Source organism: Hemiscyllium ocellatum, chromosome 15 (genome assembly GCF_020745735.1).
Source record: "Hemiscyllium ocellatum isolate sHemOce1 chromosome 15, sHemOce1.pat.X.cur, whole genome shotgun sequence".
Taxonomy (NCBI): Eukaryota; Metazoa; Chordata; class Chondrichthyes; order Orectolobiformes; family Hemiscylliidae; genus Hemiscyllium; species Hemiscyllium ocellatum.
In genome coordinates this window covers 68,252,512-68,276,047 of record NC_083415.1, presented here as the reverse complement: position 1 = coordinate 68,276,047, position 23,536 = coordinate 68,252,512, and the positions used below count along the sequence as shown (strand labels likewise).

At 45.7% G+C, this 23,536-nt stretch overlaps 1 protein-coding gene across 3 annotated transcripts in view; it reads left to right on the top strand.

Annotated features, from left to right (window-relative positions):
* Window positions 1–1,085: 1,085 nt before the first annotated feature.
* mtss1 (MTSS I-BAR domain containing 1) overlaps window positions 1,086–23,536 on the top strand; it is a 197,926-nt gene continuing 175,475 nt past the window's right edge. For all 3 annotated transcript variants that reach the window (XM_060836593.1, XM_060836592.1, XM_060836591.1), the window contains exon 1: window positions 1,086–1,350. In XM_060836593.1, coding sequence (XP_060692576.1) covers window positions 1,276–1,350 — 75 coding nt within the window. In that variant the 5' untranslated portion in view covers window positions 1,086–1,275. The remainder of the gene's footprint in view (window positions 1,351–23,536) is intronic.

The following is a 23,536-nucleotide window of genomic DNA, read 5'->3' as shown; positions in this document are numbered from 1 at the left end:
GTGTGAGGGTGAGGGGGGTGAGGGTGAGGGGGTGAGGGTGAGGGTGTGTGTGAGGGTGAGGGGGGTGAGGGTGAGGGGGTGAGGGTGAGGGGGTGTGTGAGGGTGTGTGTGAGGGTGAGGGTGTGTGTGAGGGTGAGGGGGTGTGTGAGGGTGTGTGTGAGGGTGAGGGGGTGTGTGAGGGTGTGTGTGAGGGTGAGGGTGTGTGTGAGGGTGAGGGGGGTGTGTGAGGGTGTGTGTGAGGGTGAGTGGGGTGTGTGAGGGTGTGTGTGAGGGTGAGGGTGAGGGTGTTGAGGGTGAGGGTGTGTGTGAGGGTGTGTGTGAGGGTGAGGGGGGTGAGGGTGAGGGGGTGAGGGTGAGGGTGTGTGTGAGGGTGAGGGGGGTGAGGGTGAGGGGGTGAGGGTGAGGGGGTGTGTGAGGGTGTGTGTGAGGGTGAGGGTGTGTGTGAGGGTGAGGGGGTGTGTGAGGGTGTGTGTGAGGGTGAGGGGGTGTGTGAGGGTGTGTGTGAGGGTGAGGGTGTGTGTGAGGGTGAGGGTGTGTGTGAGGGTGTGTGTGAGGGTGAGGGGGTGTGTGAGGGTGTGTGTGAGGGTGAGGGGGGTGAGGGTGAGGGTGTGTGTGAGGGTGAGGGGGTGTGTGAGGGTGAGGGGGGTGAGGGTGAGGGTGTGTGTGAGGGTGAGGGGGGTGAGGGTGAGGGTGTGTGTGAGGGTGAGGGGGGTGAGGGTGAGGGTGTGTGTGAGGGTGAGGGGGTGTGTGAGGGTGAGGGGGGTGAGGGTGAGGGGGTGTGTGAGGGTGAGGGGGGTGAGGGTGAGGGTGTGTGTGAGGGTGAGGGGGGTGAGGGTGAGGGGGGTGGGGGCGGGATTTGGTGAAGTTTCCGACTCCTCCCGGAAACGGCGGGTGAAGGAAAAACTGGGAAAGAGACAGAGACCGACACAGAGAGAGAGGGAGGGAGTCAGTGTGAGTGAGGGAGAGAGAGAGGGAGAGAGGGAGGGTCACTGAGGGAGGGAGAGAGGGCGGGGGGGAGTCTCACACTGTGACAGTGACAGTGAGGGTGAGGGTGAGGGTGAGGGTGGGGGTGGGGGTGAGGGTGAGCCGCCGGGCGGAGCCGGTCTCTCACACGGACCGAGGGACAGCGGCAGCCGGGAGCCGGGAGCGGGCGGTTCGGGAATGGCCGGCGGCCGCGGCTCGGGGCCCGGGAGCTGGAGCGTGTGAGCGCGGAGCCGGGAGCCGGGAGCCGGGAGCCGGGAGCCGAGAGGCCGGAGCCCAGGGACCGGCAGCAAAATGGACGCGGGGGGAATGGAGAAGGACTGCAGCGCCCTGGGGGGGCTCTTCCAGACCATCATGAGCGACATGAAGGTGAGGGGCCGGGGGCCGGGGACCGGGGACCGGGGGGAGGGCCACAGACCCCCGGGGGGGGAGAGCTACAGACCCCCGGGGGGGGACCCAGCCACAGACCCCCGGGGGGGGGGAGGGAGAGAGAGCCACAGACCCCCGGGGGGGGGGGGGGAGAAGAGAGCCATAGACCCCCGGGGGGGGGGGGTGGAGTGAAGAGAGGAGGGGAGTGCACAGACCCTCTGGGGTAGGGGGGTTTGTGCACAGACCCCTGGGGGTGGGGTAGAGGAGGGGAGTGCACAGCCCCGGGGGTGGGGGTGGGGGGTACAGACACATTCCACCCCCCCCCCCCCACCCCGAGCTCGTGGGGGCGGGAGAGGGAGAGTCCCTGAGGGGCTGGAGTCAGAGGGACCCCCTGGGGTGGGGAATGTCAGAGAGAGAGAGAGTTTGTTGTTTTCCTGGATTGATATTGTTTAATCCTGAATCCACTGTCTAACTCTTTATTTAATTGTGGAATTCAAGTTTTCTCTAATAAACCTTCATCTTAATCTTTTACATTGTGGGGAAGAAAGGTGAATGGAGTCTGAGGAGTTTTGAAACAGTTGAACCTGATATTCAGTTTAATATTTTGAATGTGTGTTGGATCTGGGTGTTTGAGGAACAGATCGTGGAGCCTCTGCTCCTGGTCAGGCAGAGCTGGGTGAATCTGTTACTCACAGTAAAGACGGCAAGAAATATCAATAGATTCCAACTTCGGATTTGGAATAACAATTGATCTATGTTTTGGGATTCATTTGATATTTTTAAAAGAAGTCAGATGGAGTGTGGACACTGCTGGCTGGCCAGCATTTATTGCCCATCCCTAGTTGCCCCTTGAGAAGGTGGTGAGCTGACGTCCTGAACTGCTGCAGTCCACCTGCTGAGGGTTGGTCCACAATGTCCCTTAGGGAAAGGGCTCCAGTGGCAGCACTGTAGTCCGTTCACTACCTAATGCTGTTTAACATCATGGAAACTTCAGGCATTAATGAGCCTTGAAACCTTTAGGCATTTTTATTTTGTAAATACTCTTTGTAGGTCACTTTGAAATATAATTCATTTTCTGAAGACTTCATTTGAAAATTTGTGCATTTAAAACTTTTATTATGATGGAGTCACTATTTATATTCTTGAGGGGAACATATTTGTAAGACTCTGGAGAAAGATCAGGTTGAGTGGGACATAATTGGATAGGTCTCTCAAAGACCTTCCTGATGAAGGGCTTTTGCCTGGAACATCAGTTTTCTTGCTGCTCGGATGCTGCCTGACCTGCTGTGCTTTTCCAGCACCACTCTAATCTAGACTCTGGTTTCCAGCATCTGCGGTCCTTGTTTTTACCTACTCAAAGACCAGCACAGACACAATGGGCTGACTAGCCTGCTGTTTGGAATGATTCCACAACTGAAGAAGAACTCAGGTGCAAATGCTTTTCCAAAAAAAAGTTAGCAAGAAAAAATCTTCAAATTAATTCTTGTGTGATTTAGTTTTGTTTTGGCAGTTCAGGAATTCCCTGTTGAAGGAATGATGAGAGACTCGGACATTAAGATTTAGTGAGCAATTGAGCTGTCTCCAGGATGGTGCTGGAGCAGGGGAATAAATTGTTAGTGATTGAAATGTGTTGACGTTCATGTGGTGCAGCGACAGTTGTGATAGACAGTTCAGTGTTTAGTGATCAGTTCTGTACCCTGGTTGTCACCAGGTATGATCAAAAAGAAGTTAGACTTGAACCAGTCTGTTTGAACATCTGTGTTTGTTCACTGCTAGGTAAAAACAATGACTGCAGATGTTGGAAACCAGATTCTAGATTAGAGTGGTGCTGGAAAAGCACAGCAGGTCAGGCAGCATCCGAGGAGCCGGAAAATCGACGTTTTGGGCAAAAGCCCTTCATCAAGAATACAGGCAGAGTGCCTGAAGGGTGGAGAGATAAATGAGAGGAGAGTGAGGGTGGGGAGAAAGTAGCATAGGGTACAATAGGTGGATGGGGGTGGGATGAAGGTGATAGGTCAGAGAGGACGGTGGAGCAGATAGGTGGAAAAGAAGATAGGCAGGTAGGACAGATCATGGGGAGAGTGTTGAGCTGGAAGTTTGGAACTGGGGTGAGGTGGGGGAAGGGGAAATGAAGTTTGTTCACTGCTGTCCATTTCAATGTATTCTTAACTGTCGTCAGTGATAACCACCAACACAGCTTCACACCTAAATCCATACAATTAGATTTTACTGTATGTGGAGTATGTCCTTATTTGTAAATTGGGAAAACTCAAACCGTTAGACTCCACACAAGCCTACGAATAGCTCCAACTTTGAAAACTGTATCTTTCAGTTAATGTGTAACCAAATATGAGCGCTGTACTAACCAGGAAAGGTTAATGGGCTGAAGGTCATTTCTGCAGAAAACAGAATGTTAGAGGTGACCTTCTAGAGATTTGCAAAATTATGAAAGGTGTTGCTCGGGTCAACTGGGAGTGTAAAACTTCCCCTGGGATTAAACATTGAGTTCAATGTTTCTCTCCAATGTTCATTGTGTCTAGATTAACAATAACTACAAGTCAACAGCAGGGGAGTGCCACACTGTTGGGGATCAGTGCTGAGGGAGTGTGACTTGTTGAAATTCTGTTTGTAAAGGTGAGGTTTTAATACAACCCTGTAGCAATAGATCCTCAGGTAGTTAGGAAAGATGAAATTAATAGCTTCTGGTGTCTTGGCCTAAGTTCTCTGTCTTTCCAAATTGACGTTATTTGTCAAAGACAGTATTTCGATGGCAGAAAGGACGTTCGAGGACTCATCTAATGACATAGTATGGACTGAGGTTAGAAACAGAAAAGGAGAGGTCACTCTGTTGGAAGTTTTCTATAGGTCTCCGAATAGTTCCAGAGATTTAGAGGAAAGGATTGCAAAGATGATTTAGATTGGATCAAGAGTGACAGGGTAGGTGTAATGGGGGAACTTTCCAAATATTGACTGGAAAAACTATAGTTCGAGTACTTTAAATGGGTCAGTTTTTGTCCAATTTGTGCAGGAGGGTTTCCTGACACAGTATGTAGACAGGCCAACAAGGGGCGAAGCCACATTGGATTTGGTACTGAGTAATGAACCCAGGCCAGGTGTTAGATCTGGAGGTAGGTGAGCACTTTGGTGATCGTAACCACAATTCAGTTATGTTTACTTTAGACATGGAAAGGGATAGGTATATACCGTAGGACATGAGTTATTGCTGGGGGAAAGGCAATTATAATGCGATTCGGCAAGATTTGAGATGCATAGGATGGGGAAGGAAATTGCAGGGGATGGGCACAATTGAAAAGTGGAGCTTATTCGAGGAACAGCTACTGTTTGTTCTTGATAAATATGTACCTGTCAGACAAAGAGGAAGTGGTCGAGTGGGGAAACTATGGTTTATGAAACAAGTTGAATCTCTTGTCAAGAGGAAGAAGGAAGCTTAAGTTAGGATGAGACATGAAGGCTCAGTTAGGGCACCGAGAGTTACAAGTTAGCCAGGAAAGACCGAAAGAAAGAACCAAAAAGAGCCTGGAGGGAACATGAGAAGTTTTTTTTAGATTAGACTTACAGATTAGATTAGACTTACAGTGTGGAAACAGGCCCTTCGGCCCAACAAGTCCACACCGACCCGCCGAAGCGCAACCCACCCATACCCCTACATTTACACCTTACCTAACACTACAGGCAATTTAGCATGGCCAATTCACCTGACCCGCACATCTTTGTGACTGTGGGAGGAAACCGGAGCACCCGGAGGAAACCCACGCAGACACGGGGAGAACGTGCAAACTCCACACAGTCAGTCGCCTGAGTCGAGAATTGAACCCGGGTCTACAGGCGCTGTGAGGCAGCAGTGCTAACCACTGTGCCACCGTGCCGCCCACAAGTTGTTGGCAGATAGAAAGCATTGAGGTTTTCCTTGACTCTATAGGTATATCAGGAATAAAAGAATGACTAGAGAAAGATTAGGGCCAATCAAGGAAGTTGATTGGGAAGTTTTGTGTGGAGTCTGTGGAGATAGAATAAGTGCTAAATGAATTTTTTAAAATCGGTATTCACAGTGCAAAATGACATTGTTGTCTGGGTGAATACTCAGCTACAGGCTACTAGACAAGACGGGATTGAGGTTCATGAGGAGGTGTTAGCAATTCTGTAAAGTGTGAAATTAGGTAATTCCCCTGGGCCGGATTGGATTTATCTGAGGATTCTCTGGGAAGCCATGGAAGAGATTGCAGAGCCTTTGGCATTGATCTTTAAATTGTCATTGTCTACAGGAATAGTGCCAGAAGACTGGAGGATAGAAAATGTCCTCTTGTTCAAGAAGGGGAGTAGAGACAACCCTGGTAATTATAGACCAGTGAGCCTTACTTCATTTGTGGGTAAATTGTTGGAAAAGGATTATGAGAGATAGGATTTATAATCATCTAGAAAGGAATGAGTTGTTTAGGGATAGTCAACACGGTTTTGTGAAGGATAGGTTGTGCCTCACAAACCTTAGAGTTCTTTGAGAAGGTGACCAAACAGGTGGATGAGGGTAAAGTGGTTGATGTGGTGTGTATGGGTTTCAGTAAGGCACTTGATAAGGTTCCCCATGGTAGGCTATTGCACAAAATACGGAGGCATGGGATTGAGGGTGATTTAGCGGTTTGATCAGAAATTGGCTAGCTGAGAGAAGACAGAGAGTAGTGGTTAATGGACTATTCATCCTGGAGTTCAGTTACTGGTGATGTATTGCAAGGATTTATTTTGGGTCCACTGCAGTTTGTCATTTTTATAAATGAGCTGGATGAGGGCGTGGAAGGATGGATTAGTAAATTTGCAGCTGACACTAAGGTCGGTGGATTTGTGGACAGTGCGGAATGATATTTGCAGGTTACAGAGGGCCATAGTTAAGCTGCAGAGCTGGGCTGAGAGGTGGCAAATGGAGTTTAATGTGGAAAAGTTTGAGGTGACTCACTTTGGAAGGAGTAATAAGAATAAAGAGCACTGGGCTAATGGTCAGATTTTTGACAGTGTAGATGAGCAGAGAGATCTTGGTGTCCATGTACATAGATCCCTGAAAGTTGCCACCCAGGTTGATAGGGCTGTTAAGAAGGCATATGGTGTGTTATGTTCTGTTGGTAGAGGGATTGCATTTCGGAGCCACATAGCCATGTTGTAACTGTACAGGACTCTTGTCTGGCCGCAATTGGAGTATTGCGTACAGTCCTGGTCACCGCACTATAAGAAGGTTGTGAAAGCTTTGCAAGGGGTTCAGAGAAGATTTACTCGGATGTTGCCTGGAATGGAGGGAGGTTCTTACGAGGAAAGTCTGAGAGTCTTGAGGTTGTTTTCGTTAGCAAGAAGGAGGTTGCGAGGTGACTTAATAGAGATATACAAGAAAATCAGAGGGTTAGATAGGGTGGACAGTGAGAGCCTTTTTCCTCAGATGGTGATGGCTAGCACGAGGAAGGATAGCTTTAAACTGCGGGGTGATAGATATAGGACAGATGTCAGAGGTAGTTTCTTTACACAGCGCAGTAGGAGCGTGGAAAACCCTAACTACAACAGTAGTGGACTCGCCAACTTTAATTGCATTTACATGGTCATTGGATAAACATATGGATGAAAATGGAATAGTGTAGGTTAGTTGGGCTTCAGATTGGTTCCCCAAGTCGGCGCGACATCGAGGGCCGAAGGGTGTGTACTGTGCTGTAATGGTCTATGACTGCTCGTCTGGGTTTTCTGTCAGAATTTCCTCTGAAACATATGTGTCCATGTGTACCTAGATTTTGTGGTTCCATCTTCCTGACAGTCCAATACGTATATAGTGCGGTGTGGTCCAGTTTGAGTGCCTGTATTTCTGAAGGGATTAGCTGATAGGGAAGAAGGCATGCAATCACAGTGTGTCTATATTTATGGGATGTTCAGGATAGTTGAAGGTGTTTGTTTGAGTGTTGGGTGTGGTCTGTCCTGTTGCAAAGTTCGAATTGTGAGAGATTTTTTATACAAGCTGCTGTGCTGATTTTCCAGATTAATTTGTGTGATTTGATCCACTGCTGGGGAAAGTTCATCGTCTGAATGCACTGTTGCCAGTTAATGCTCTGCTGCCTGCAGCCTGGAGCATACAGGGCCCTCCTTGCCCCAGTATTTGATCGCCTCTTCTCTGCCTCCAATTTACATGGCCTGAAATCCCTTTCCTTTGAATGTGGATCTATGAAGTACTCTGTTTTTGATGTGAATTCCTGTTGATGGTTATGATAGAAAGGCAGTGATTAACTCGCTGCGTTAGATTTCAGTATAGCATCTGCTTGGTGTATCATTAAACATATCTCTGGCCTGCTAGCTCCCACCAACCCCCTGCTTGTTTCAACCCTCAGTTTATTGAAGACAGGCATTTGTGCCTGGAGACCTCAGCATTTGACAGACTGAGGCTGTTGTCAAATTCAAGCAGATGACAGTGATTGGCTGTCACTTGACACTTAGGTAAAAACAATGACTGCAGATGCTGGAAACCAGATTCTGGATCAGTCGTGCTGGAAGAGCACAGCAGTTCAGGCAGCATCCAACGAGCAGCGAAATCGACGTTTCGGGCAAAAGCCCTTTTTATTCCTGATGAAGGGCTTTTGCCCGAAACGTCGATTTCGCTGCTCGTTGGATGCTGCCTGAACTGCTATGCTCTTCCAGCACCACTGATCCATGTCACTTGACACTTGTCTTGAAGTTGAAGTTGCTCTCAAAGTATCGGAGCCCGGGCCTTGCATGTATAGGGACCTGTTCTTACTGGAGATCATGACATAACTGACGGAGTTTCTTGGGATGTTACATTTTTGACAATGTCTGTCTTGTCCTTATTTGCAGATGCCAGTGTTGGGCTGGGGTGTACAAAGTTAAAAATCACAAAACACCAGGTTATAGTCCAACAGGTTTAATTGGAAGCACACTAGCTTTTGGAGCGACGCTCCTTCATCAGGTGATAGTCCTTGTGTCTCAACAGTGCATGAGGTCAGTCCAGGTGTTGAACTACAGGAAACTTATATACTGGAACAAAGTGAGAGTTGTGGAGGAACAGTGTGAAAATAAGAGTTCAACGATGACACACATTTGTGGCATTTTTTTCCAGCCACACCCCCTCCTTCCACATGAGCAGCAGTTGTGAACAGGAACTTGGGCCACTCTCGAAGCAGAAATCAGGTGTAAACTCATTACTGATCCAGCTGTAATTTGCTCATCCAGTCGTGGTCAAAGATTTTGTAAGGACACAGGAGCAGTCAATCTCCTGAGTGATTTTTCAGTTAGAATGTTCCTGATCTGTACCTTATTTTCCATGTACTCACCTTGGAGTTGTCACCATTAATGACCTTGTCTGCCACAAATATCTCCACCTCAGTCTCCTGGCCTGCACATCTAAAATGCTTAGATACTGCCAGAATTTCTAAGTTAACACTCATAAGAGATTAAGTGAATTAGTGCTGTTGAATTTAAGTTTGCTGTTAACTTGAGTTGGTGATAAGGCTGGCTCCATAATATCTTTTAATTGCTAACCGTTACTGTGGAGCTGTGCTTGGGCTGGTCTGCGAACTGCCCTTGAGACTGGTTAGGGACAGTCCTCATCCAATCTTTGTGGTTTTGCTGTGAAAAGGAAACTGTTCATTTTCAGAATGAATAATCTCTTGCTAATACCTGGCTGGATAAGGCGAGACTATTTGTATTTATCTACACAAAGAACTGCATAGTCTGTTGCGTGGAAAAAGCTGGTCACTGTGTGCTCAATCAAGACTGAAGCTTCATCAAGGGGTGAAAACAAGGTCCTCCTGGGGGAGAATTGCAGAGATAGCATGTGAAATGAAGGAAGCAACAGTCCAGTACTGCAGGTGGGTTTGAGCTCCGGGCTATATTGTGAAGGTGGAATAAGCCACCATAGTGGGAGGTAGATTGTGGAGTGTTACTGGGATGAGAGTCTGATGATTTGAAGCTTGTCTTTGGATACAGCCTGGTTAACCGCAGTGAGAAGCCAGCGATGGTCTTGGGGTGTCTAGGTGAATTGTAAATGGGGAGTTTGAGAAGTCAGTGAAGACTTTCAGCTGATGGAATATTGAGTGGGCTTTGTTAAATGACAGAGGCGCAAGTTACACAATTTCACAGGGGGCTCAGTATTCCTGGGATTTCGTTTAACATGGATTAAAGAAAATTAGCTTTTTATCCTTACACTGAGTATGTTAGAAAGATTGAAGACTGTTTGGTACAAACATTGATTTTTTTGAAATGTGCCTTAGCCTATAAAGATTTCAAAAGGAAGTTTTCTGAGATTTTGTCTTATTGTAGAGGTTGGAAGGTGATCAGTTCAGAGTAAGGTGAAGATTGGACTTAAAGCTAACCTCAGTTTTCTCTGACAGGTATATGAGGCAGTGAGTTCTCAGTTGATTAAAGCAGTGCGTGTGTATCTCTCTGATTTTCGGTCTCCTACTCTCCAGCTGCTACATTAGGTGTGCTGATCCCTCCTGAACAATGAATAAATTAGGTGCTTTGCCTGAATGTCACATCACTGACATTCTAGCTTCCATTTTCACCCTTCGTGTATTTTCTCAATTTTTCCTTTCACCGCCTGTATTTGACATGTTTGTGTGATAAATTAGTAGAAGTTCCTGGTGAATGATGTGAAGGAACCCAGCTTGAAGTGAACCACTTTAATTGTAACACTTCATACCAACACTGAACTTGTGATCAGGGTACTCAGTACAAACTGGGAATTCCATCTTTGTTTCCTGTCTGACCATCTCAGTCCCAGAAAAAGGACGGGAGCTCTCTTGAGACTCCTTAATGTTCATCTTTCATGCTGGTGAAACAACAATCCTGTTTATTTCCTCTTTTCCTTTATTCCTTCCCCGTGGGTTTTGTGCTGGTTAAGTTGAGGGATGTCAGGGAATAGAAGAAATGGCATAACTTCCGATTAATGAGTCAGCTTTGTTATTTTTGGAAAGTTACTAAATGGCGACAATTTACACATGATCCTTAAACTTATTGAGATTCTAATTCTCAACTAAATTTCTATTCTTAATTCTGTATGTCACTGGGGATTTGTGTTTAGTTTAATTATATTATTCCAGTGTTGACATACAGAGTAAAGGTCTTTCTGTACTTGTCACCATGGAATGCTTTCAGGGCAGTCCCCACAGCTCAGTGAATGTTTCTGGTGATTGTCCCAACCACGCAGATTACAGCAGTGCAGCTGGGAGCAGGTTGGGGTTTGCTGACTTTGGTAAGGCAGAGAGTAAAGGTGGAGCAATTCTAGGGAGTAGGAAGAGGAAGAAGAGACCAAATCCTCCTCCAGAGATTGGCAAACTCAGCTGAAAGTGCCATGTGACTGAGAATGGGATCAGGCTGTGCTGTGATGCCGTTGCAATTGAAAAACTGGCACTGCTGAAGCGGTGCAGTGACCAACATCTAAATGACAGCATCCCAAGAATCACTCAACAGTTTGGAGTGGAGTAGGGTGGAGGCTGGGGTTATCTGGCTGTGAAGTAGGAGGGTATTTTACAGAATCTCCATTTTCTGTGCATTTCAAATGCACCCCACATAGCGAGCATGATTCCTCTCTCAGGTGCTGAGCTCCCATGGTTCATAATTCAGGGCAAAATTAACCATCTCATTTCAACACAAGCAGATTAATAAGCGAAACTCACAAAGGTTTATTCAGGTAAATCTTATTTAATTAACTTTTTGTAAAGGAAACAAGGGGTTATTGGAGGTAATCACGTTGCTGTAGTGTGGAATTCCAAAAGGCATTTGATATAGTATCAGATCGCAGGTTTGTGAGCAAATTCATAGCTGGGAAAGAAAAGGGACAGTCGATCACATGGAAGGTTAGACTGCATGGAATCCAGGGGGAGCTGACCAATTGGATAGACCAGGAAAGATCTAAAGAGAGAGCTCAGAAGAGCCAGGAGGAGACATGGGAAGTTGTTCGTGGATCGGATCAGGGTAAACCCTAAGGCTTTCTATTGGTATTTAAGGAATAAAAGAATGACCAGAGTAAGATTAGAGCCAATCAAGGATAGTAGTTGGAAGTTGTGTGTGGAGTCAGAGGAGATAGGGGAAGCACGAAATAAATATTTTTCAACAGTATTCATTCTAGAAAACGACAATGTTGTTGAGGAGAATACTGAGATACAGGCTACTAGACTGGGTGGGATTGAGGTTCACGAGGAGGAGGTATTAGAAATCCTGCAGAGTGTGAAAATAGATAAGTCCCCTGGGCCGGATGGGATTTATCCCAGGATCCTCTGGGAAGCCAGGGAGGAGATTGCCGAGCCTTTGGCATTGATCTTTAAATTGTCATTGTCTACAGGAATAGTGCCAGAAGGCTGGAGGATAGCAAATGTGGGTCCCCTGTTCAAGAAAGGGAATAGAGACATCCCTGGTAATTATAGACCAGTGAGCCTTACTTCAGTTGTTGGTAAAGTGTTGGAAAAGGTTATAGGAGTTAGGATTTATAATCATCTAGAAAAGAATAATTTGATTAGGGATAGTCAGCATGGTTTTGTGAAGGCTAGGTCGTGCCTCACAAATCTTATTGAGTTTTTTGACAAAGTGACCAAACAGGTAGACGAGAGTAAGCCAGTTGATGTGGTGTATATGGATTTCAGCAAGGCGCTCGATAAGGTTCCCCACAGTAGGCTATTGTACAAAATGCAGAGGAATGAGATTGTGGGAGATATAGCAGTTTGGATCAGTAATTGGCTTGCTGAAAGAAGACAGAGGATGGTGGTTGATGGGAAATGTTCATCCTGGAGTCCAGTTACCAGTGGTGTACTGCAAGGGTGGGTGTTGGGTTCACTGCTGTTCGTCATTTTTATAAATGACCTGGATGAGGGCGTAGAAGGGTGGGTTAGTAAATTTGCAGATGACACTAAGATCGGTGGAGTTGTGGATAGTGACGAAGGATGTTGTAGGTTACAGAGAGACATAGATAAGCTGCAGAGCTGGGCTGAGAGGTGGCAAATGGAGTTTAATGCGGACAAGTGTGAGGTGATTCACTTTGGTCAGAGTAACTGGAATGCAAAGTACTGGGCTAATGGTAAGATTCTTGTTAGTGTAGGTGAGCAGAGAGATCTCAGTGTCCAGGTACACAGGTCCCTGAAAGTTGCCACCCAGGTTGACAGGGTTGTTAAGAAGGCATACAGTGTTTTGACTTTTATTAATAGAGGGATTGAGTTCTGAAACCAGAAGGTCATGCTGCAGCTGTACAAAGCTCTGGTGCGGCCACACTTGGAGTATTGTGTACAGTTCTGGTCACCGCATTATAAGGAGGATGTGGAAGCTTTGGAAAGGATGCAGAGGAGATTTACCAGCATGTTGCCTGGTATGGAGGGAAGGTCTGATGAGGAAAGGCTGAGGGACTTGAGGTTGTTCTTGTTAGAGAGAAGAAGGTTCAGAGGTGAATTAATAGAGACATATAAGATAATCAGAGGGTTAGATAGGGTGGACATTTCCAAGAATGGTGACGGTGAGCATGAGGGGGCATAGCTTTAAATTGAGGGATAAAAGATATAGGGCAGATGTCAGAGGTAGTTTCTTTGCTCAGACAATAGTAAGGGTATGGAATGCTTTGTCTGCAACGATAGTAGTTTCACCAACTTTAAGTACATTTAAGTCGTCATTAGACAGGCATGTGGACGTACATGGAATAGTGTAGGCTAGATGGGCTTCAGATTGTTATGACAGGTCGGCACAACATTAAGGACCGAAGCGCTGTAATATTCTATGTTCTATGACATTAGTGAGGCTGCACTTGGAGCATTCTGTTCAGTTTTGGTCACCTTGCTGTAGGAAGGATGTTATTAAATTAGAAAGAGTTTAAGGATGTTGTCAGGACTCAGCGGTCTGAGGTATACGGAGAGGTTGGACAAGCTAGGACTTTTGTCCTTTAGAATATAGGAGATTGAGGGGAGACCTGATAGAGGTGTATCGATCATGAGAGGCGTGGATAGGGTGAATGCTCTGTCTTTTTCCCAGGGTTGGGAAATCACAGACGAGAAAGCATCAGTTTAAAGTTAGAGGGGAAAGAATAAAAGGAAACTCGAGGGGCAACGTATTTACACATATGGAATGAGCTGCCAGTGGAAGTTGTTGAGGTGGGTACACTAACAATAAAAAGATATTTGGAACAATCCATGGATAGGCAAGAGTTAAAAGGATATAAGCCATGTGTAGGGGATTGGGATTAATGTGGATGGACATTTTGGTCAGTATGGACCAGTTTGGGTCAAAGGGCTGTCTCTGTGCTGGAGGACTCTATGACTGTACTCGAGTAGTAACAGGATGGCTAGGTTGGTGGAGTGAATAATAAATGTTTCTTGAACTGGAAGAGGATTTCCATTGGAGTTTCCTTGGGGTCTGTATAGCACCTGGGCTCTTCCTGATATGCATGAATGACTCAGACATTGGGATACAGGCACAAAATTTGTAGATGCTTCACAACTTGGAAATTTAAAAGCATGGTGAACTGTGAGGAGAACAGTGTAGAACTTCAAATGGATATTGACAGGTTGATGGAGTGGGCTGAGAGTGACATAATGAATTTAATGCAGAGATGGGGAAAGTAATTAATTCTTGATCACCAGGACATGAAAAAACAATCCAAATTTGAAGGTACAATTTTAGAGGTGGTGCAGGAGCAGACGGACCGGGGGGGACCTGGAGAAATTGTTTGAAGCTGACAGGGCAGGTTAAAACCACGGTTGAAAAAGCAGACAGTATCCTGGGCTTTATTGGCAGGGCACACAGTCCAAATCAAAGGAGTTGATGTTAAACTCACTTGGACACTGGGTCAGCCTCAGCAGGAGTATGGCATCCAGTTCTGGGGATTATATTCATGGAAAGATGTGAAAGCACTGGGGAGGATGGGAAACGTTTGAGAGAATGGTTTCAGTGTTGAGGACCTTCAGTAATAGTTAAATTTAGAGAAATTGGAACTGTCCTCCTTGCAGAAGAGCAGGTCAGAAGGAGATTTGAAAGAGTTGTTCAACTCATGAGGGATCAGGATCAAGAAACATGGGCCAGTAATTTCTGGTGATTGGCAAAAGGGACAAAGAAGGCTAGATTAGGAAAACAAAGGCTTTTAAAGATACAAAGTGAGCAAGCTAATGGAGGCCTTAGACCTCAAGAAAGCAATTAGGAAAGCAAAGAAAGGGCATGAAAAGACACTAGTGGGTAAGATTAGGAAGAATTCAAAGACATTTTATATGTATGTGAAGGGGAAGAGGATATCCAGGGAAAGAGTAGGGCCCATTAGGGATGAAGGGGGCAATCTGTGTGTGGGTCTGGAGGACATGGTGGGATATTAACAAATATAGAAAGAGTATATGAATATGTTGCTGGGACTGGAAGAGTTTGAGCTTTAAGGAGAGACTGAGTGGGCTGGGAAAACAGGCCACACTGACCCTCCCGAAGCGTGACCCATCCAGATTCATTTCCTGATCCTATTACCCTACATTTCTCCTGGCTAATGCACCTAACCTACACATCCCTGAACACTATGGACAATTTAGCATGGCCAATTCACCTAACCTGCACATCTTTGGATTGTGGGAAGAAACTGGAGCACCTGGAGGAAACCCACGCAGACACGGGGAGAACGTGAAAACTCCGAAGCTGGAATTGCACCCTGGTCCCTGGCTCTGTGAGGTAGCAGTGCTAACTGCTGAGCCACCATGTCACCCTGGTCCCTGGCTCTGTGAAGTAGCAGTGCTAACCGCTGAGCCACCATGTCACCTTGGTTCCTGGCTCTGTGAGGTAGCAGTGCTAACCGCTGAGCCACCATGTCACCCTGGTCCCTGGCTCTGTGAGGTAGCAGTGCTAACCACTGAGCCACCATGTCACCCTGGTTCCTGGCTCTGTGAGGTAGCAGTGCTAACCACTGAGCCACCATGTCACCCTGGTCCCTGGCTCTGTGAGGTAGCAGTGCTAATCACTGAGCCACCATGTCAACCTGGTTCCTGGCTCTGTGAGGTAGCAGTGCTAACCACTGAGCCACCGTGTCACCCTGTAAAGCTTTGAAGGCTGAGGGGTGATGTTATAGAGGTTTGTAAAATCATGAGGGACATGGATAGGGTGAATAACCAAGGTCTTCAGATTGGTACTTCAGATCTGTTGAATTGGTACTTCAGATCAGTGTTCACTGGGGAAGTGACAAGCAATCTCCCTGAGGTGACAGTGGCTGAAGGACCTGAACTGAAGGGAATTTATATTTGCCAGGAATTGGTGTTGGAGAGACTGTTAGGTCTGAAGGTTGATAAGTCTCCGGGGCCTGATGGTCTACATCCCAGGGTACTGAAGGAGGTGGCTCGAGAAATCGTGGATGTGTTGGTGATTATTTTCCAGAGTTCGATAGATTCGGGATCAGTTCCTGCGGATTGGAGGGTGGCTAATGTTGTACCACTTTTTAAGAAAGGTGGGAGAGAGAAAGCAGGAAATTATAGACCAGTTAGTCTGACCTCCGTGGTGGGAAAGATGCTGGAGTCTATTATGAAGGATGAAATTACGAAACATCTGGATAGCAGTAACAGGATAGGTCAGAGTCAGCATGGATTTATGAAGGGGAAATCATGCTTGACTAATCTGGAATTTTTTGAGGATGTAACTCTGAAGATGGACGAGGGAGATCCAGTAGATGTAGTGTACCTGGACTTTCAGAAAGCTTTTGATAAAGTCCCACATAGGAAGTTAGTGAGCAAAATTAGGACACATGGTATTGGGGCAACGTACTAACTTGGATTGAAAGTTGGTTGGCTGATAGGAAACAAAGAGTAGTGATAAACGGTTCCATTTCGGAATGGCAGGCAGTGACCAGTGGGGTACCGCAGGGATCAGTACTGGGACCGCAGCTTTTTACAATATATATTAATGATATAGAAGATGGTATTAGTAATAACATTAGCAAATTTGCTGATGATACAAAGCTGGGTGGCAGGGTGAAATGTGAGGAGGATGTTAGGAGATTACAGGGTGACCTGGACAGGTTAGGTGAGTGGTCAGATGCATGGCAGATGCAGTTTAGTGTGGATAAATGTATGGTTATCCACTTTGGTGGCAAGAACAGGAAGGCAGATTACTACCTAAATGGAATCAACTTAGGTAAAGGGGCAGTACAAAGAGATCTGGGTGTCCTTGTACACCAGTCAATGAAGGTAAGCATACAGGTACAGCAGGTAGTGAAGAAGGCTAATAGCATGCTGGCCTTCATAACAAGAGGGATTGAGTATAGAAGCAAAGAGGTTATTCTGCAGCTGTACAGGGCCCTGGTGAGACTGCACCTGGAGTACTGTGTGCAGTTCTGGTCTCCAAATTTGAGGAAAGACATTCTGGCTATTGAGAGAGTGCAGCGTAGGTTCACGGGGTCAATTCCTGGAATGGCGGGATTACCTTACAGTGAAAGACTGGAGTGACTGGGCTTGTATACCCTTGAGTTTAGAAGACTGAGAGGGGATCTGATTGAGACATATAAGATTATTAAAGGATTGGACACTCTGGAGGCAGGAAACATGTTTCCGCTGATAGGTGAGTGCTGAACCAGAGGACACAGCTTAAAAATACGGGGTAGACCATTTAGGACAGAGATGAGGAGAAACTTCTTCACCCAGAGAGTGGTGGCTGTGTGGAATGCTCTGCCCCAGAGGGCAGTGGAGGCCCAGTCTCTGGATTCATTTAAGAAAGAGTTGGATAGAGCTCTCAAGGATAGTGGAATCAAGGGTTTTGTAGATAAGGCGGGAACAGGATATTGATTAAGGATGATCAGCCATTATCATAATGAATGGTGGTGCAGGCTCAAAGGGCAGAATGGCCTACTCCTGCAACTATTGCCTTTTGTCGTTTTCTGAAGCTGGGGGAGTCCAAACTAGAGGGCATAGATTTAAAGTGAGAGGGTAAAGATTTAAAAGGGACCCAGAGGGTGACGCTGTGTATGGAACGAGCTGCTAGAGGCAGTGGTGGAGGCAAGTGCAATTATAACATTTAAAACGCATCAGGATGGGTCTATGAATAAGAAGAATATAGAGAGATATGGGCTAAGTGCTGGCAAATGGGACCAGGTTAGATTGGGATATCTGGTCAGCATGGACGAGTTAAACCAAAGCATCTGTTTCCATGCTGTATGATGCTATGGCTAGATTCCACATCTGTCTTCACTTTGGAGAAGGATATAGGTACAGAATTCGAGAAGAGAAACTGAGAGGTTCTTAAGCTGTTTGACAGAGATTCTACAAGTACCTTAAGAGTAAAAAGAGCAACTAGGGAGAGAATAGGGCCCCTTAAACATCAATGAGGTCATCTATGTATGGAGCCATAGAAGATTGGAACAATATTAAATTAATATTTCTCACCAGCTTTTACTGTGTAGAAATATATAGAGTCTGGTGAACTTGGGGAAATAAATATTTGATGTCTTGAAAGCAGTCCACATTATGGAAAAGGAGATGCTGAAGGTCTAAAAAAAACATAAAGGTGGATAAATCTCTGGGACATTGTAGGAAGCTAGGGAAGAAATAGCAGGGCACCTGGTGGAGATGTTTGCATTACCTGTAACTATGGATGAGGTGCCAGAGGACTGGAAAATGGCTAATGTTAAGCCTGTATGAAGAAAGGTGAGATGGATATGAGGGGCAACTTTTCACACAAGAGAGTTGTTAATATGTGGAATGAACTGCCAGAGGAAATTGTAGATGCAGGTACTATTGCTGCATTAACATGAATAGGAAAGGATTAGAGGGATACTGGCCAAATGCAGGAAAATAGGACGAGTTTAGGTTAGTAAACCTGGGTCGGCATGGACAAGTTGAACTGAAGGGTCTGTTTCTGTGCTGTATTACTCTAGAATGCTCTTTCAAGACAACGATGAGGCAATATTTTTCTAACAGAGCGCCATGATGAGTCTTTGGAATTCTTACCCCCAGAAGACTGTGGAAATAGTGCTCTGAATGTTTTTAAGGCAGAGGTGGATAAAAAGGTTATGAGGGGAGGCAAGAATGAATATCGAGTTGAGATTGCAATTTGATTAGCCGTGATCTTATTAAATGACTAGGCAGACTCCACGGTTCAAGTAGCCTACTGCTGTTCATACGTGTATTTGTATGTTCAGGCACCTGTTGAGGTGATGAGGTAAATTGCTCTTACAAAGCCCGCATGTGTATGGACTGAATGGCCTTGTCCTGTGCTTTAACAATTCTGTGATTGTAATTGTCTGCTCAATTAATTTGTGTCTTAATGGTGTTTATTATTCCGTCAATGATTTATTTTGCAGAGAACAATTTAAGAGAAACAGTGTTTTGTAGGAAATTTTATTTTTCCCTTGACATTTCCTATGCTCAGTTTCTCCCTTGTATTGTAGTTCTGCAGCCTGTCCCTGGGTGCATGCTGTGAATTTGTTTGAAACTCCAAGTTGTTCCTGAAGTTGTTAATGTCTGACCACAATCTGTTCATTGTTTGGTTTTGCCCCTGTTGCTGTTTGATCCTTACTGCTCCCTTTTCTCTCCAGCAATTGTTAATCCCTTTCTGGTGTATTAGATTCCCTACAATGTGGAAACAGGCCCTTCGGCCCAACCAATCCACACTGACCCTCCGAAGAATAACCCACCCAGACCCATTTCCCTCTGACTAATGCATCTAGCACTATGGGCAATTTAGTATGGCCAATTCACATGACCTGCACATCTTTGGACTGTGAGAGAAAACCCACACAGAGAGGGAGAATGTGCAAACTCCATACAGACAGTTGCCCGAGGCTGAAATCGAACCTGGGACCCTGGTGCTGTGAGGCAGCAGTGCTAACCACTGAGTCAACGTACCACCCTGAATGTTATCCAAACATCTCTTGACAAACAATTCACTTATGGGAGCTTCACAAATGAGCAATAAGAATGTGAGGAAACTGGGATGCTATAGCTATAGCCCGTTCACTCTTTTTGGGAATGACTGCATGTATGCACTTGCCTTTACTGTTGAATTGTGATTGGAAGTGGCAATTTGTAAAAAGAAAACCATCCATGGGCTGGCTAAGCCAGTATTTATTGCTTATCCCAAATTGCCTGAGGGCAGTTAAGTATTAACCACATTGTTGTGGATCTGGAGTCACGTAGGCCAGACCAGGTGAGGATGGCAATTTTCGTCCCTAAAGGACCGGTTGAATGAATCTCTCCACGCAGCTCAGCTTTAGGTAGATCCCTGAGCCCACCCCCTATCCCCAGCCACTCTAGCACAACTGCTGTGAGGTTTCTTTAATTCATGCCAGATTCCAAGTCATATTGCTCATCCTTGTTTACAAACTCTCCACCCTAGCTGCTTTCTCCCTTTGTACGTGTAACTTCCTCAAGGTCTCTGTGTAGGTAGAATTCTGGCCTCTTGTGTAACAGTTGCATTAATTGTACCATTTGTAGCCATGGCCTCAGCTGTCTGTGCCCAGCTTCTGGAATTCCTTCCCTACATCTGTGTCTTACCTTCTTCAAGCCGCGCCTTAAAATCCTTGACTCCGCTTTTAGTCATGTGTCCTCATACCTCCTTATGTGGCCTGAGTCATAGAGATGTACAGCGTGGAAATAGACCCTTCAGTCCAACTCGTTCATGCCAACCAGATATCCCAATCTAATCTAGTTCCATTTGCCAGCACTTGGCCCATATCCCTCTAAACCCTTCCTATCCATGTACCCATCCAGCTGCCTTTTAAATGTTGTAATTGTACCAGCCTCCATCACTTCTTTGTCTGGCAGCTCATTCCATTATAATCTCGCATATGAACCACCTTGAATATTTGCATCAATTAAAGGTGCTATATAAATGTACATTGCTGTGTTTGAATTCACATCAGGCCCCCAAATCAGTAGAGATTGGGAATTGGGTTGAGTTCCTTGGAGTTAGAGCTGAGTGAATTCCAAGAAGAGATGGGCAGTCTGAGGAAGCTGTGCTCCTCACTGTAAAATGCTTGGATCTCTGGTCCAATGGTGATAACCCTGTTTGTAACTTTGTTTTCTTTCTGTGATTATTGGCAATTGCAATGTAAATGATAGAAGCTTTGGAATTTTTAAAAAATTATTCTATCTCTTTGTGCAAAGCCTGTTCCTTTCTCTGATCCTGGTTAGACAGTACAACCTTTGCTTGGGGTTTAATCCCCACAGAAGGACCTATGTTCAGATGTCAATGTTGGGCATTTTCACTTGGGACTTCAGGCATTTCTCCTCCCCTCAAATGTTTATCCAACTTCCCCTTAAATGTCACACCAACAACATTCTCAAAACAAACTACTCCCTGTGGGAACAACTTCCATAATTTCACCACTCCCTGGGTAAAGAAGTTTTGCTTGAATTCCCAGTGGGAATGATTATGGCTCTAGTTTTGGACTCCTGCCATGAGAGATGTCTTCACTGTGCCTATCCCAATGTTAGGTCACTCCTCCACTTTCTACAGAGAGGTTCCCAGCCTGTTCAGCTTTTCACTAAACCCTCAACTCTGGCACTAAGTTTGTGAACCTTACAGCTTCTGGTGAACTGCATTAGAGTACTGTGTAGCTGACTTGAGGAAGGATGTAATTGCATTGGCAGCATTTCAGAGAAGATTCATTTAATTAATTTCAAAGATGAAAGGCTTGTCTTAGAAGATTTTTAACAGTTTAGGCTAGACAGGCAGCATGGTTTTGTGTGGGGCAGTTCACATCTCACCAGACTGATTGAATTTTTATGAAGATGTGACAAAGGTAATTGATGAGGGAAGGGCTGTGGATGTAATTGAGACGGACTTTAAGGCATTTGATTAAGTCCCACATGGCAAATTGGAAAAATAAAATCACATGGGATTTGGAGTGGGCAGGCTGGATGGGTATAAAACTGGCTTGGTCATAGAAGATGGAGGGTAGTGGTGGGAGGGTGTTTTTCAGAATGGAGACTGGTAGCTAGTAGTGTTCTGAAAATGTGTTGCTGGAAAGGCGCAGCAGGTCAGGCAGCATCCAAGGAGCAGGAGAATCGACGTTTCGGGAATAAGCCCTTCATCAGGAATGAGGAGAGTGTGCCAAGCAGGCTAAGATAAAAGGTAGGGAGGAGGGACTTGGGGGAAGAGGCGTTGGAAATGCGATAGGTGGAAGGAGGTTAAGGTGAGGGTGATAGGCCGGAGTGGGAGTGGGGGCGGAGAGGTCAGGAAGAAGATTGCAGGTTAGGAAGGTGGTGCTAGTTCGAGGGATTTGACTGAGACCATAGCAACACGACGCCTGGAGGAGGAGCGCCTCATCTTCCGCCTAGGAACCCTCCAACCACAAGGGATGAACTCAGATTTCTCCAGTTTCCTCATTTCCCCTCCCCCCACCCTGTCTCAGTCAAATCCCTCGAACTCAGCACCACCTTCCTAACCTGCAATCTTCTTCCTGACCTCTCCGCCCCCACCCCACTCCGGCCTATCACCCTCACCTTGACCTCCTTCCACCTATTGCATTTCCAGTGCCCCTCCCCCAAGTGCCTCCTCCCTACCTTTTATCGTAGCCTGCTGGACACACTCTCCTCATTCCTGATGAAGGGCTTATGCCCGAAACGTTGAATCTCCTGCTCCTTGGATGCTGCCTGACCTGCGCTTTTCCAGCAACACATTTTCAGCTCAGATCTCCAGCATCTGCAGACCTCACTTTCTCCTAGACAGTAGTGTTCCACAGAGATCAGTCTTAGGTCCTTTGCTGTTTGTAGTGTTTAAACAGAGGAACCTCAAAGGACATAGGACAACAGTATTTCTTTTGATTAATTGAATTCCAGATAATCAAATGCTGGATGACATAGTTTAGCCATGCACCAGGACCTTGCGATCCTAATGGATAATATGATATTCGGATAATACAGGTTCCTCCATAAATGATCTGGAGGAAAATGTGAGTAGTCTGATTAATAAGTTTATAGGTGGCACGAAGATTGGTGGAGTTGCTGATAGTGCCAAAAATTGTGAAAGTACACAACAGAATATAGTTTGATGACTTGGACAGATGGAATTTAATCCAGACAAATGCAAGGTGATGCATTTTGGAGGATCAAGTTTTGATGAGAATTATACTGTAAATGGCAGAACCCTTAGGAACATTAACAGACGGATCTGGGTATGTATAAAAGTGGTAACATGGGTGGCCATGGTGATCAAGGAGGCTTATCTTCATCAGCTGGGGCATGGAGTACAAGAGTTAGCAAGCCATGTTGCAGCTATATGAAACCCTTGTAAGGTCACATTTGGAGTATGGTGTGCAGTTTTGGTCACCACACTATCAGAAGGAAGTGGAAGCTTTGGAGAAAGTGCAGAGAAGGTTCACCGGGCGTGCGGGGAGGTTTGAGGGAGATGTGAAAGGGAGGTTTTCTAGGAGCCTGGAATACACTGCTAGAAGAGGTGGTGGAAGCAGGCACGTTGGCTACGTTTAAGAGGCATCTGGATGGTTACATAAGTATGGACAAAATAAGGGCAGAAGGTTTGTTTCCCAGTTTAGTTTGGGCATGATGATTATACTCGCTAGAGTTTAGAAGAATGAGAAGAGATGCAATTATGATAAATAAGAAGCTAAAGGTGTTTGACGAAGATGTAGAGATGGCTCCCATTATGTGTGACCCAGAATGAGAGGTCATGGTTTTAGGATAACAGATTTAAAACAGATGAGAAATTACCTCTGTCAAAGGATCATGAGTGTGGTGCATGCTGGGGCACTGAATCAATTTGAGGAAATAGGTTTTTAATTAGTAATGGGTTGAAGGGCTATAGGAATGGGCATGAAAATGCAGTTGAGGCAGAGGTGAGATCAGCCCTGATTGTATTTAATGGTATAGCACTCTCGAGGGGCTGAATGACCTCCTGCTCCTCCTTCTTACCGTCTCATTTTCTCTATTGTCTCTCTCTCTCTCTCTCTCTCTTTCTCTTTCTCTCTCTCTTATTATACAGACACCAGCATTGTGCCCAATACTCACGTTATTGTCTAACCCTGTTTTGATACAAGTTTGATGTAACATCTCTGCTTTTGAGTTCTAATCCTGCTGGAATGCACCCTGTGCTTTGTTTTGGTTTAATTTCTACCCTTGTCCCAAGTTACTGAGGCCATCTGATGGGGATCAGCTGACCGTGTAATCTGGGGATCCACTGGTGCTGGATTTCGCTTTTATCCCCAGGTTTCTCTAGTTGCTGCGTTGTGGCCCCTGGGTGACAA